At 39.7% G+C, this 13,755-nt stretch overlaps 1 protein-coding gene across 4 annotated transcripts in view; it reads left to right on the plus strand.

The window, feature by feature from the left end:
* The window catches only part of LOC108919681 (contactin-associated protein-like 2), a 392,807-nt gene that overhangs the window by 253,262 nt on the left and 125,790 nt on the right, over positions 1 to 13,755 (plus strand). For all 4 annotated transcript variants that reach the window (XM_018727885.2, XM_029258941.1, XM_029258940.1 and 1 more), the window contains exons 11-13: positions 8,540 to 8,646; positions 10,674 to 10,793; positions 13,182 to 13,382. In XM_018727885.2, the coding sequence (XP_018583401.2) occupies positions 8,540 to 8,646; positions 10,674 to 10,793; positions 13,182 to 13,382 (428 nt within the window). The remainder of the gene's footprint in view (positions 1 to 8,539; positions 8,647 to 10,673; positions 10,794 to 13,181; positions 13,383 to 13,755) is intronic.

Raw genomic sequence — 13,755 nt, forward strand, 5'->3', positions numbered from 1 at the left:
TTCCTAGTTTTTGAGGTATTGCAGATTGTCCAGTCAATCACTAAGATGGTTCCCCCCCCTTTTTCTGTTTACTGCGGAACTTTTAGCTGTTGCCAACAGTCACTGCTACACAGGGTTGCAGGACAGAAGGGGTTCTGTCAGAATTTGTTTAAACTTGGTTTTTAACTGTGTATGTAGATGAGCTTCTAGAAATCCCCAGGGATTTCTGAACATGGTAGGAAACAGAACACAACAGAATATTACTGCTGTAGTGTAGCAATCAAAGAATGTTTAAGACTTGGAAAATATTTTCTTATTGCTTTTCTGCTCTTCCAGCACTGTTATTCAAAGCTACAACTTCACTCATTCTTAAAGCTGGATATTTTACTAGAGTAATTAAGGTTTAAACCTTTTCTTAAAGGCACTGTGCAACACCAGTAACCCTACTGAGATTTGACCCAGCAACCTTCTGTTTATAATTCTGTGTCCTTGCCAGTTACAGCCAGCCTTTATCATATGTCTATTTTTTGTGCCTGCTCCCATGCTGATAGAATGTTGCATATTTTTCACGTTAATTTTAACAGGACATTCAGGCAATTAACAGGGATGGTAATGAAAGTAAAATCTGGTTTCTAATATGCACCTTCAAACAAATGGTATTAATCTTGTTGTGGATTATGTGGCACACTTGATTCTAATCTTGTGCCACCTCTCACAAAAGCTCCCACTTCTGCTGGGAGACAGATACACGATTCTGATTGTTGTGACAGAGCAAGAAAAAAAAAAGATTTGCAACTTTTCCCGACTGAAAAGTGAAGGTTCAGTATCCTGTCCTTGCACACACCTGGCAGACGGGTCCTCTTCTGTACCGTTTTGTGTTGTATTGCTTGGAACATTGATTGAGAGCTTATGGATATTAGACCAGCACAGGTTATGTGTAAATGTGACAGCAGTTATGTTTAGCAGGATTTTTTCTTTAGGCTCTGTGGACTTATCTGTACTCCCAAATCAGCTCATTCATCTCTTAGAATTTGTGAAAGGGGGCACGGCAGTGAGGTGTCACAGCGGATTTGGCCTGTGCCTGCTCTCTGGTGGGTCTGGGGTTTGAGTCCTGCTTGGGGTGCCTTGTCATCAGCTGGTGTCCCATCCTAGGTGTGTCCCCTCCCCCTCTAGCCTTGCGCCCTGTGCTGCCGGCTTAGGCTCTGGCTCACCGTGACCCCGCCTTGGGAAAAGTGGTTTCAGTCAGTGTTTGTGTGTGAATTTGTGAACAAATGAGATATCCCACCATAAATATATCCTCAGTCTTCACTGCTGTCCCAGTGGCTTGTGCTCCTGTGATAGTTGTGTGTCATAAAGGATACGGACCTTGCGGGACACAGGTCTTCTCTAAGCAATGAGAGAAACAAAGGGAAAATCTGTGGGAAAAATGCATACAAATTTGTAAGGTGAATTGAAGATGTTTTTCCCTGATAATTTCAGTTTTGTAGCATTCCAAGACCTGATCTTCCTCCTAGTTGTCAGTGGAGCTTTTTGTCTTACTCTTTTTTTTTTTTTTTTTTTTTAATTCAGAGTGTCTGATTTCTTTAATTTTTTCTAGGTGTTTTTTTAATGATAGTATTTTATCATGCTTGTGTTTTTGTTGCCCACTCAGCATTTGGATCTTAAGCAACAGTTTAAAAGAAAAAAACAGTTAACACTTATGTCTGAGCATGTTACACTTTGGGTGACTGGAGCACCAGCGAAGCAGTCATCCTGCAGCCAAGGCCATGGACCCACTTATGCTCATCCCCACCTAGATGTGCTCTTATCACATTGGAGGGTGGGAGTGGACACAGATAAATAAACTGAAATGCTACCATTAAAAAAGTGCACATTGGTACGGGCTGCACACTTTTTTATGTCCTCTTAGACATCAAACCATCATTACAGAGTGAAAATGCTGTCAATAACAGCTAGAACCATGACCATTGCCTCACACTGCTGTTCTGGTCAGTTATGCATCTCTGATTATATCAAAATGGAATATGAAATTTGACTTTAAAACTATCATCTTTTTCTTTCCCCTCCCTTGGATCTGGTCAAGACAGACAACTTCCCTGATGGAGTAAAATTTTGAATCTGTAGCTCCCTCATAACTTCGCCTAGGGGATTACAATAGACTTCAAAGTAGCCTTTGTCTGCTGGAGTCGGTCTTCTGATCATTCTACCAAAGCATGCAGGCTGTGCTCAGGCTCTAAGCAGATGATGTCCCTTAACTGTCACAGCCACTGGGTCGTATGGGAAGTCACAGTGATGAGCCCTTGTGCCCCCTTTTTGAGAGGCTATCAAAGAGTCACACACTCTGCACCTGTTACTGGAAGTGTGTAAGCGTTGAATAGTGTTAATTCTAAAGCTAAATTATAGAAATCCTTGTATATTTTTGGAAAAATCTCATATGACCTGGGATTATGTGAAAAGAGAAGATCCTCTTCAAAAAACAACCAAATTCAACAAAGGTACAACAAAAATAACACAAAATAAGGAAATACAATTATAAATAATGAGGAGACAGATTCTTTTTTATTTTATTCTTCATCTGATAATAATGCACCTAGATGCAGAGGTGATATTGTCAAGGCGAACAGAGGACATGGAGGAGGCTGGACCCAAGTGCAGGATAGTTTATTCAAAACCAAAGGACTAGGCTGGTTCTTGTGGTTGGGGATGGGCAGATGTTCGGTCCAGTGGCAGACAGAGCTGGAGCAAGGATCCAAGGTTGGGGTCGAGGGACAAAGCGAGCAGTCATGACCAGGGAGACATGTACCTGGGCTAGGGAGCGAAGAGGAGCAGGACAGGAGACAAGGTAGGTTCAAGAGCACAGAGGGGACAGTTGTCTCAAGTGAGATTCCAGAACTGGGCAGTAGTGGAGTGGTCCTCTTTATAACCAGTTGCTCTAACTATAGCCAGATGCTTCTGCTTAAGGTGTGAGTGTGGTCATGACAGATATCTGCTATCTCTGTTAATAGGTAGAGGTGTAATAGCATGTGTTTCTTTCTGTTATTAGCAAAATTTTCCACATTTTCATGCTAGTGCATACAGCCTGAGTTTATGAACATGGATCACTGACTTCATTACTGCTTGCTACCATCTCTACTGAATGGTCCACAGATATAAATAGGATGTGTTTAGCATGAGGTATTAGATGTTATTATTGTATAACTTCAAGAAATCTTTACTTTTACTCATTGACATCTGTGTTTGCAACTGTTCTCACACATTGGCTGGCCATGCTACTGCAAGGCATCGTATTTTTCATTGTTTGGGTCACAGTCATTTGTTTTGTTTACAAACTTTTAATGTATGAACCTTCTAAGAGTTTCCATTTATTTAAAAGGGTTAGAAAGTGAAAAAGTTATCGCTATTATTATTTTCACTGTTAAATTTTAAAACTAACACCATTTTAAGACTACCACCCCCTCTAGTTTTTATTTGTTTCTTTGGTTGTTTGTTTGTCCATGTCAAATAAAATTCTGTGGCTCAACTGTCAACTTGAATGTATGATTCCTGAGAACTGATCAAGTGTCTTGAATAAATTTGTTTTTGTGGAAAAAAACACTATCATATATCTCACAACATCCCGCATATAATGTAATTCATTGACTTTATCACATGGATGTGTGGATAGATTCTGATGGGCTTAACAGATGTTATATCATACCAGACACAAGAGCAGGGGACTGTTTGCAGGCTGATCACACTCAAATTTTCACATATTTTTCCCAAGCATTGTGCATGTTATGCTCCCTTTCCAACATTTATTACATGGATGTTTGTTCATTTAGCTGACACTTTTCTCCAAAGTGACTTGTGCTGTTGAGCTACTTACCAGTATTTACCCATTTAAACAGGTGGATAGTTTTTACTGGAGTGGATTAGAGTAAGTACCTTGTTTAAGGCTACTATGGCATTTGGTGTGATTACATCTGAAAGCAACACCTCTAACAGCTATGCTATCGTCCAGTTTATGTCGTAGCTGAGAAGAAGAGCCTTTCCTGGTGAGTACTAAACCAATGTCCAGACTGTGCTGACTAACAGATCTGCAGCTGTCCTCCAGTCCATCAAATCAGCTTGGAAAATATTTACCCAGGCTGCCTGTTCCCGGGGTCCCTGTGGCCCTGTCCCTTGATAAATACTCCACACTCCCATGCCTGCTTGATGAATACACAATAAGCCATGTACTGTTTCGCATGCTGGGAGTCCACCTTCATCCTAAAAGGCCTGCAGTTCCCCCATCCGTTTCTTTCCCCCTTTCAACTATGCACTAGCATTCAAAACTTTGGAATCACCCAAAACTTTTCATGTTTTTAAAAGAATTAATACTTTTTTCTATGAAGGTACCATTAAATTAATTTTAAAAATATAGCCATAGCATCCTTAATGTTGGAAATGGGTATTATGCCTTAAAAAGACTGATTTATAATTCATAATTAAAATTATTAATATTTTTCACATGATTGCAAAGCTTCATTTTCAGCAGCCATTACTTTCTTAGCTCATCCTTAATTAATCACATTTAAATGCTAATTTGTTAATAGAGAAATCTTTATAATCGTGTTAACACAGCTCAAACCTGTTATTGTGCTCAGTAAATCAAGTAAATTGTCTTTCCTTATGTAGCCAGGTACTGGCTGTCATGTCTGGTTCCGGAAGGAAGCAGCGGACCCAAGTGCAGAGCGGTATACGTGGTGTATTCGGGGAAATCCAAGAGACGTGGTCAAAGAACAGGCAATTAGTCTTCGAGGTGCAAACGTCATTACAGGGAGAATCCAAAAGGCGAGGTCGGTACACAGGCAAGAGGTCGATGCTCATAAAGAGGTACAAGATCGTGGGAACAAGGGACGGGATCAGGGAAGGTGTTAGGGAACAGGAGTTAGAAGAGCTAGGAGGTCACAAACAACAATGCTGAACAAGGTTCCGCATCAGCTCCTGGTCTGACGCAGCCTTTTATGCCTCAGTCTGTGCTGCATCTCACGTGTTCCGTGTCGGCTCGGAGGTGTGGGCGTGGCACTGGCATTCCTAATGTTCATTTCTGGGTTCAAAAATGGAAAAAACAACTTTCTCAAGAACCACATTAGTCTCTCGTTGTTCTTGCAAAATGAAGGTTACGCTACATTCAGATTGACAAGGAACATGTTTATATGATGCACTCGTTGTACTGTTCTTGGGGGATGCAGTGGTGCAGTGGCTTTGACCAGGGTTTGCTGTGTGGTGGGTCTGGGGTTTGAGTCCTGCTTGCGCTGCTTTGCAGTGGACTGGCATCCTGCCTGGGGTGTGTCCCCTCCTCCTCCAGCCCTGTGCCCTGTATTGCCGAGTTGGGCTCCAGTTCACCATGACCCTGCTTGGGACAAGCAGCTGTAGACTGTGTGTGTTTTTTTGTCTCTAAGATTTTCTCCAAGTAGTACATTGGCACAGTAAGTAGCACTGCTGTCTCACAGCGCTTGCAGGTGCTCTCATTTCCTTCCACAGTCCAAAGACATGCTGTTCAGGTTCACCCATAGTGTGTGTAAGTGACAGAGTGTGTTCCACTGATGTATGGATGAGTGACCCATTGTACATTCACATTACATTTATTTAGGTACTTAGCAGATGCTTTTCTCCAAAGTGACTTACAAAGGATACTATGTAGTGTTACCAGCCCCCACACCTTATTCACCAAGGTGACTTACACTGCTAGATACTCTACTTACAATGGGTTACTCATCCATACATCAATGAAACACACTCTTTCTGTGTCACTTGTAAGTAGTGTATCTAGCAGTGTAAGTCACCTTGGGTGGATTATATATGGGCTGATACTACCATATAGTGTTCATTGAAAGTCACTCTGAAAAAAGCACCTGCTAAATGAATTAATCAGACATACATTATTTTGGAGAAAGCATATGCTAAATGAATAAATGTAAGAAACTGAAGATTCCATACAAAGGTGCCAACTACTGTCTCCAGAGAAAAGGGCAAACTGGATCTAAATAAGATAGAAAAAGAAGGGGAAGGTGCAGATGCAAAACTGTACAAGGGGATAAGTATCAGTATCCAAGTCTGTAGTTTGAGAAACAGATGCCTTACGGGTCCTTAGTTGGCTTCTTCCTTAAATAGTACATACTTAATGCCAATGTCATTTGCAACAGTGAAAAGACAACTACAAGATGCTGGCCTTAGAGGCAGAGTTTCAAAGAAAAAGCCATATCTGAAACTGGCAAATGAAAAGAAAAGGTTCAAACTGGCAAAAGAACACAGGCATTGGATGGTTGATTACCTGAAAAAAGTATTATGTACAGATGAGTCTAAGTTTGAGGTGTTTGGATCGCGGAGGAGACATCTGTGAGTTGCAGAGCAAATGAAAGGATGCTGGAGGAGTGCTTGGTGCCTTCTGTCAAGTATACTGGAGGAAATGTAATAGTATGGGGCTGCTTTGGTGCTGCTAAGATTTACACAGAGTGCAATGAATAATGAATCAGAAAGGTTACTACTCTATTTTACAGTTTCATGCTATACCCTGTGGTCAGCACTTGATTGGTGCAAGTTTTATCATGCATCATCCAAAACTGTGAAAAGCTATGCAAAACCTTTTTGGTGAAGAAACAGGAAGCTGAAGTATTGTCTTTTGTCGACCGGGTGGCACAAGGGCGGAATCTTTAATGAATGTAAAGTTTGATACATTAAACAGTCACATGAAATAAAAATAATGTGATGACATTGTCAGTATATTGACTATTATTTCTCATCAATTTAATTTTCCTTTGGTGAATAAAAGTATCCATTTCTGTCAAAACCATGAACATTTCTAGATGACTCCAAACTTTTGAATGCTAGTATGATATATTTTGGAGGCAGGATGCTGAGGACTGTTTGGAGTATGAAAAGAGTGCCGTGTTTGTTTCTGTCAGTGGACATCTGGGTTTGTCTCGGTTGCAAACAGTGTGTTCATTGTAGGAGAACCAAAGTTACAGTAGTCAATTTGAAATAGTCAAACAGGATGAACCCTTCCTAGTAAATAACCTGGAAAAGCTCCTCATTGACTTTGCTTTATCATACACATGAAGTGTTGTACACCTCATGTATAATTTGAGTGAAGCAGCATGCCAAGCGTCCACCTTGCGTTTTTACGCTGTGGCAAACTCTACCTCATGCTGTTAGCACTGTTGGCAGGGCATACAAAGAGTGTCTGGGCAAATGCATTATTCATACACCAAAGGCACATGCAGTAGACATTGCATTTGATGTTTTTGGTGATTGTATTCTTATTGAACTTCAGTCTCAGCACTGTTCTTGTCAATGGAGCATTTCTACCTTTTTCCTGCATAGAATTATTTATTATTTATTTTTCAAGAGAGTACTACTGACGTTTTTTTTTCGGAACCGCTTGTCCCATATGGGATGGTAACTGAGTAGTACATGAGGGTGACTGAGCATACAATGGACACATGGTCCCTGTGTACTTACTTAGAGGTTTGGGTAAACGATTTTGATTTTATGTGCCACATTTTACTTGGGTCATATATTTTATTTTACTTTTTTAGTCCTGAAGCACAAAACTATAGTTGCAGTACATCTACAAATGTATCAGGGAGTGAGACTTAACACTGTGGTGTCAATGTTATATACGGTTCCATTTTTACAAATTATCCATATCTCTCAGAATGCCTGTCTTCATAGCAACATGATGTAAATCAGTTAATTTTCTATCATGGTGAAATGTTTTTTCCTAAATTATTTGGCCTTAAAGCTCTGATGGTAAATATATATGTACTGATGGGCAGAAGGAAAACAAACTATATATATAGTATGTATGTATGTATGTGTGTGAGTGTGTGTGTGTGTGTGTGTGTGTGTGTGTGTGTGTGTGTGCATTTGCACATGCTATTGGAAGAGATAGTAAGAGATACTATATGAATGTATATAATATTAAGGAAATGAATCAAGCAGCATCAATTCTCCTGCAGTGCCAGTCATTATTAATGCTTCATGAATTATTATTGTTGCATTCCTAAGAGTTTATCTCTGTTTCAAGAATGTTCAAAGGATGTTCAAAATACCAACTCAGATGCATTGCTATAATCCATCACATTTCCTTCATAGTCTAAGAAATGTGTGCATTCTTCAGGGGTGATGTGTCTGAGTGCCTTTGTCAACAATGGCCAATTCTTGAACTGCAGGAGAAGAAATGAAGGTCTGATAGAGGCCAGGGAAGGAGTAAGAGAGGAAGGAAGAAGAGAAAAGTGATTCTGTTTGAGCAAAGGAAACAGTTTCTGCAAACAGGCTCTGAGGGCACAAGGCTGGGGACATGTGAAATTTCATATGAATTCTACAGTAGGAAGGACTGCCACAGTCCCTGGCTATGCTCATCCAAAGGCATTCCAGCAACTGACTCACATAAGGAGAGTACCACAGACCTGCCAATAAATGTTCCACAATAGGAAATGTTTGCCATGAATAAGTGGCCTCCAGTTTTAAAGCTTACACTTCTGTTTCTCTTTCATTTCACTTTTTTTTTACATGTCTCGGCTTGCCCTCCCACCAGGTGTGTGCCTAACCACTGCGAACACGGAGGCAGGTGTACACAGACCTGGGACAGCTTCAGCTGCACCTGCGATGGAACAGGGTACACTGGAGCCACCTGCCATACCTGTGAGCACCAGCCTTACTGCTCATACCACTAAAGAATGTCAGCCAGAGCTGTCAAAGATAATAATTATAATAATAATAATAATAGTAATAATAATAAGAAGAATAAGAATAATAATAATAATAATAATAATAATAATAATAATACACCTCTTTATACTGGAATTTGTGTTAAGTACTGATCACATCAAGTTAGTGTAATGTTTGAAAGAAACTGATACACAAATACCGTGTACTACAGACATTCTAAAAACGTGAGAAAACAGGAAAAGTTTAAAGGTAAAAGAATGTGGTAGTGCCTCTTTTGAGAAAAGTCATGGATTAAGAAAGCAAACCATCTGCACAGTATATCCTGCACCAGATACTGATCTACATTTGGCAGAAATCTGTGTGTTTTGAGGAAAATCTGCAGGTAACATGATACAGGCACACATGAAGGTGATGATGGAGTTGCTGTACCACCCATCTCCCACACATCAGTTAGGAGGGGATAGTTACTGTGTCCAAAGGCAACACATAACAGCTTCATCCACAGCAGCTGTTTAAACCACCACATAAAGGGCAGTCTGCCCCTCTCTCTCTAAAGGGGTTACTTTCTTCAGCTTGCAAACAATCAAGCTACTTTTGAAAATTATTTAAAAAAAAAAAAAAAAAGCAAAATGCTTTAACACCACTTCAGAAATCTACCCAGAGTATTCGTATTCGCATGATCGTTCAGGATGACTTGTCTGTTTTTCTTCAAATTTGACAGTATGACATCCTCCCATCCTGCAAAAGGAGTGTCACTCTTTGCACACGCATCAGTCTGTAGCAACAGCAAGACAAGAAAAGAAACATTCCCCCATATGTAAATTCAAATTTGTTCACTGAAGGAGTCCAGCAGTTTACTGTGAAATTTAGCACCTGTTACGTCTAACCTTTAACCTTAATTGCTATGTTTTTCTGGATGTGGAGCACATATATAATGAAACAAATGTTTGAAAAAGATAACGAAATGTTGCTGAAGTCAAGGAGTTCATGAAAAACTTGTACAACACATATTGAAAGTATGAAAGGGGAAATGCATATACTTTGTTTTGAGGGGCTGGTGTGTTCCGCTGGAGAATAAACACCATTTGCGTGGTAGTGGAGGTGATTCTCCAGGATATGGTGTGGTGCTCACTTGCTATTGTTTTTATCAAGCATCCTAATATTCAACAATAACATTTCTGTCAGGTACTTCAGTGCCAAATTGTTCAGTCGCACTGCTTGGCACAGACCGTTGGGCCTCAGCAGCATTTATTGTAAACTCCTACCCATTCATTTTTAAGAAGAGAATAATACACCCATCAAGTGCAGATTGAGCGAATGTAAAATGCATCTGTTTCATTTCCATTTTTTTTTTCTTGGGATGCAAGAGTTCGTGGACACTCATGGCAGTAATAAACCCTTATTTATTTGTATGTTTGATGTGTCTAGCAGACATTCATATCCAGAAAATGTACATTACACAGCTTGTTTTCAAACTTTAAAGCTCCCATACAGAGGGGAAACATGTATTGTAATACATTTTTAATATGTGTAAGTATTGAAAATAACCTAGAATAAAGCAGTATGTTTGGAGAAAATGTATTACCCATGATAAAACATGTATATATGATTATATGTAGTATATGTTGGCAAATATGTTTCTGAAAATATTTTTCAGAACCGTAACATCTGAGCCCAGAACTGCACCTATTTATTGCTCTGCTGCCTTGTTTACTAAAACCTATTCATCAAAAATGGAAAGAAAACAATAATCACTAAATGCAAGTCTTAATATGCCATGGGAATCATGCCTAAATTTATAATGCAGGGCTGTTAAAGAAATATGAAGAGAATTAAGTCCCCGCATATTCTAAATTTTGATAAATCTTAATTTCAATATTTAACAGAAGTTATTGGGTATGTTGTAGAACACAACATAACTGTTATATAAACATACTTCATCTGATAACGTGCTAATAACACATTTTCATTATTATTTTTGTTGCCTGTTTCCTGTGCAGCTGTTTATGAGCAGTCATGTGAGGCATACAAGCACCTTGGCAGGACATCAGATACCTACTGGATAGACCCAGATGGTAGTGGTCCACTTGGTCCGTTCAAAGTGAGCTGCAATATGACAGGTAAAAGAAATCTTGGTTTTATACACACACACACACATTTTCAGAACCGCTTGTCCCTTACGGGGTCACGGGGAACCGGAGCCTACCCGGCAACACAGGGCGTAAGGCCGGAGAGGGAAGGGGACACACCCAGGACGGGACGCCAGTCCGTCACAAGGCACCCCAAGCGGGACTTGAACCCCAGACCCACCGGAGAGTAGGACTGCGGTCCAACCCACTGCGCCACCGCACCCCCGGTTTTATACTTATACTAAACATAATAAATTCCCAGTGTGAGAGATTTTATCTAACTGCCTTCTGTCGTTGTGTTTGACTTTTGTATACATAAAATCAGTAAATAATAACTACAGGGAAATAAAGAGACTCTTTAACATGGAGTTTTAATAAACAATTCCATTAATATTTTAGTATTGTGCATGGATTTTTTAGGAGGTCACTATTGTATATGTTAAGTAGTATTTACTACATAATATGTGTTTTAATCATGCTAACCATCCCTTCTTTTGTTAAGGAAATGCAAGTATTATATTGAAACGTACATCAGAGAAACAAATAGTGAGGAGCTGGGGGGCACAAAATGTGAATAAAATATAAATTCATATCCTAATATAAATTAACTTTAGGAAACCTTCTGAGTTCTGTATAAACAAATTTCACAAGAATTAAACATGAGTTCATAATTATTCAACACCATTGTTCCGTATTTCTGTAGTATACATGAATTAAGAGGAGATTAATAAAGCAAATACAAGCAAAAGTTTATGAAGTCTCTTCTCAACTGCATTTGTTGAATTTTTGGTACTGACCAAATTTAAAGAGTCTTCCATTGGAATGTTGTACATATTGTACATCACAGTCGGTTTCCAGGGTCTCTCCCTATTGACTCCAGTCCAGCAGATTTTATATGCTACCTTCAGTCAGAGTTACATATTGATCATGGCATTAAGCAAGATATAAAGAACAAAGGTGAGGGACATTACAAAGTAATTTCGGTACTCGGCCAGAAATGCTCAAGCTAAAGGTAATTTCGGTTAATTACTCGATCTTCTAGTTTCTCTCAAATTGGCAGTGGTAAATAGATGATTTTCATTTTTCAGAAAATTGTGTTTTCGGGTAATACAAAAAACCAAGTCTGAAGCTCCCCAAGGGCAGGGTAGGAATCCCCTCACTTCAGAGGCACTTTTACAAAAACACCGTGGACACACACCACTGTGGACAAATACTATGGACCACACCATTTGTGTAATGGAGGTGTGAAATAATAGCGGAAGGTCCTTGGTAAGAGCACAGCGATCAAGGGCCAAATGTCATCAGGGAGCTGTGTTCTTGATGCAGATAATGGGAAAACAATGGATGCTTGTTTCTAATGGTAGAGATGGGCAAACATTCCTGAAGATCCAGGAATAGGTGATTTGTATGAGTGAACACCTTGACGGTACATTGGTGTGGTAGCAGATTAAATGGCCCATGTCTTATACTGTTCAGAAGTTTCAGAAAATTTGCTCTCAGGATCCATCATGATTTATCACCATCATTGCAGGTTCTGCAGGCGTGCTTTGCTTTGGGTACATTTCAAAGAGGAGTAACTGAAGAACAGAGCATTTTATGGGCTTTAAAACATGTAAAATGAAGATAAAACAAAAGTTGAAATGACCTTTCCCTTCTTCCAAATGGTACTCTTAGATCTGAATAGAGCTTTCCACAATATTTACATAACAGCTCTAGAGTTTTACATTTACATTTATTCATTTAGCAGACACTTTTTTTCTAAACCAATGTACATCTCATAGAAAATACTATGTGTGCATTACATTAACAGAAAGAGTAATGAAACAATGAAAGTTTGTATGGTAAAGGAAGACCTAATAAAGCACAAGAGCAGCAGATACATAGTGGAGAATGGACAGTGGTTCTAGATCACATGTTTTCAGTAGTATGTTATGTTGCTATGATCCAATGTAACTACTATTGCCAAAAAAAGTTTTAATTGTTAAAGAAGGCCAAATGAAGACTGGTTCAGCATAAGAGCAGCAGTGGACAATGGACAATGGTTCTGAATCATATATTTTTTTTTAATACTGTTATGTTCCTGTGACCTAAAGTTGGTGCTCTTGCAAAAAAAAAAGTTTAGGAAAACCTAGTAAAGACTGGTCCAACATGAAAGCAGCACGTAGACAGTGGACAATGGTTCTGGACAGTGGTACTGGATCATATATATTTAATACTGTTATGCTATGTTGCTGTGAACAAATGCTGCAAAAAAAGTTTTTATTGTTAAGGAAGATCTAGTGAAGGTCCAGCAGGAGAACGTGCAGTGTCTGTATGTGACACTGCCAGTCTCTCTTTACCGCACATTGTAATGTGCTCTGTGATCTACTCCTGCCACAGAGGACAAGGTGTGGACCACAGTGGCCAACAGCCTGCCAGCCCAGATGCCAATTAGCGGCTCGAGCCGGGAGAAACGTATGGTCTTGCAGCTCAACTACAGTGCCTCCATGGAGCAGGTCACGGCTGTCACTAGCAGCGCAGAGCATTGCGAGCAATATGTGGCCTATGTCTGCCGCTCATCCCGTCTACTCAACAGTCCTGGTGAGTGGACAATGTGTCTCCGTGTGCATGTATAACCATTTGTATTGATATGTATATTTGTTACTTAATGTAGGTACATCAGGTGCAACAGCCTCATTTGTATACACACCCATTTGTCTTTGTGTAACATGGCAGATAATTTTACAGCGGGACAAAATTGCCAGGAAAATAATCCGACCTCCCTTATTCAGCAGGAATTCCAGTTAATACAAAATTAAACCTATTGCCACTGATGTGCTCCAGATTTACTAGGGGGGCTTCCACTGAAGTCTTTTAATAGCGTCCTATCAGATTGAGGCATTATTCATCAATAGATAAATTTGTGAATTTGTTTGATTGTGAATGTGAATCTGCGCTAGGCTAGATAGTGCTC

This window comes from Scleropages formosus, chromosome 16, assembly GCF_900964775.1.
Source record: "Scleropages formosus chromosome 16, fSclFor1.1, whole genome shotgun sequence".
In the NCBI taxonomy this organism is placed as follows: domain Eukaryota; kingdom Metazoa; phylum Chordata; class Actinopteri; order Osteoglossiformes; family Osteoglossidae; genus Scleropages; species Scleropages formosus.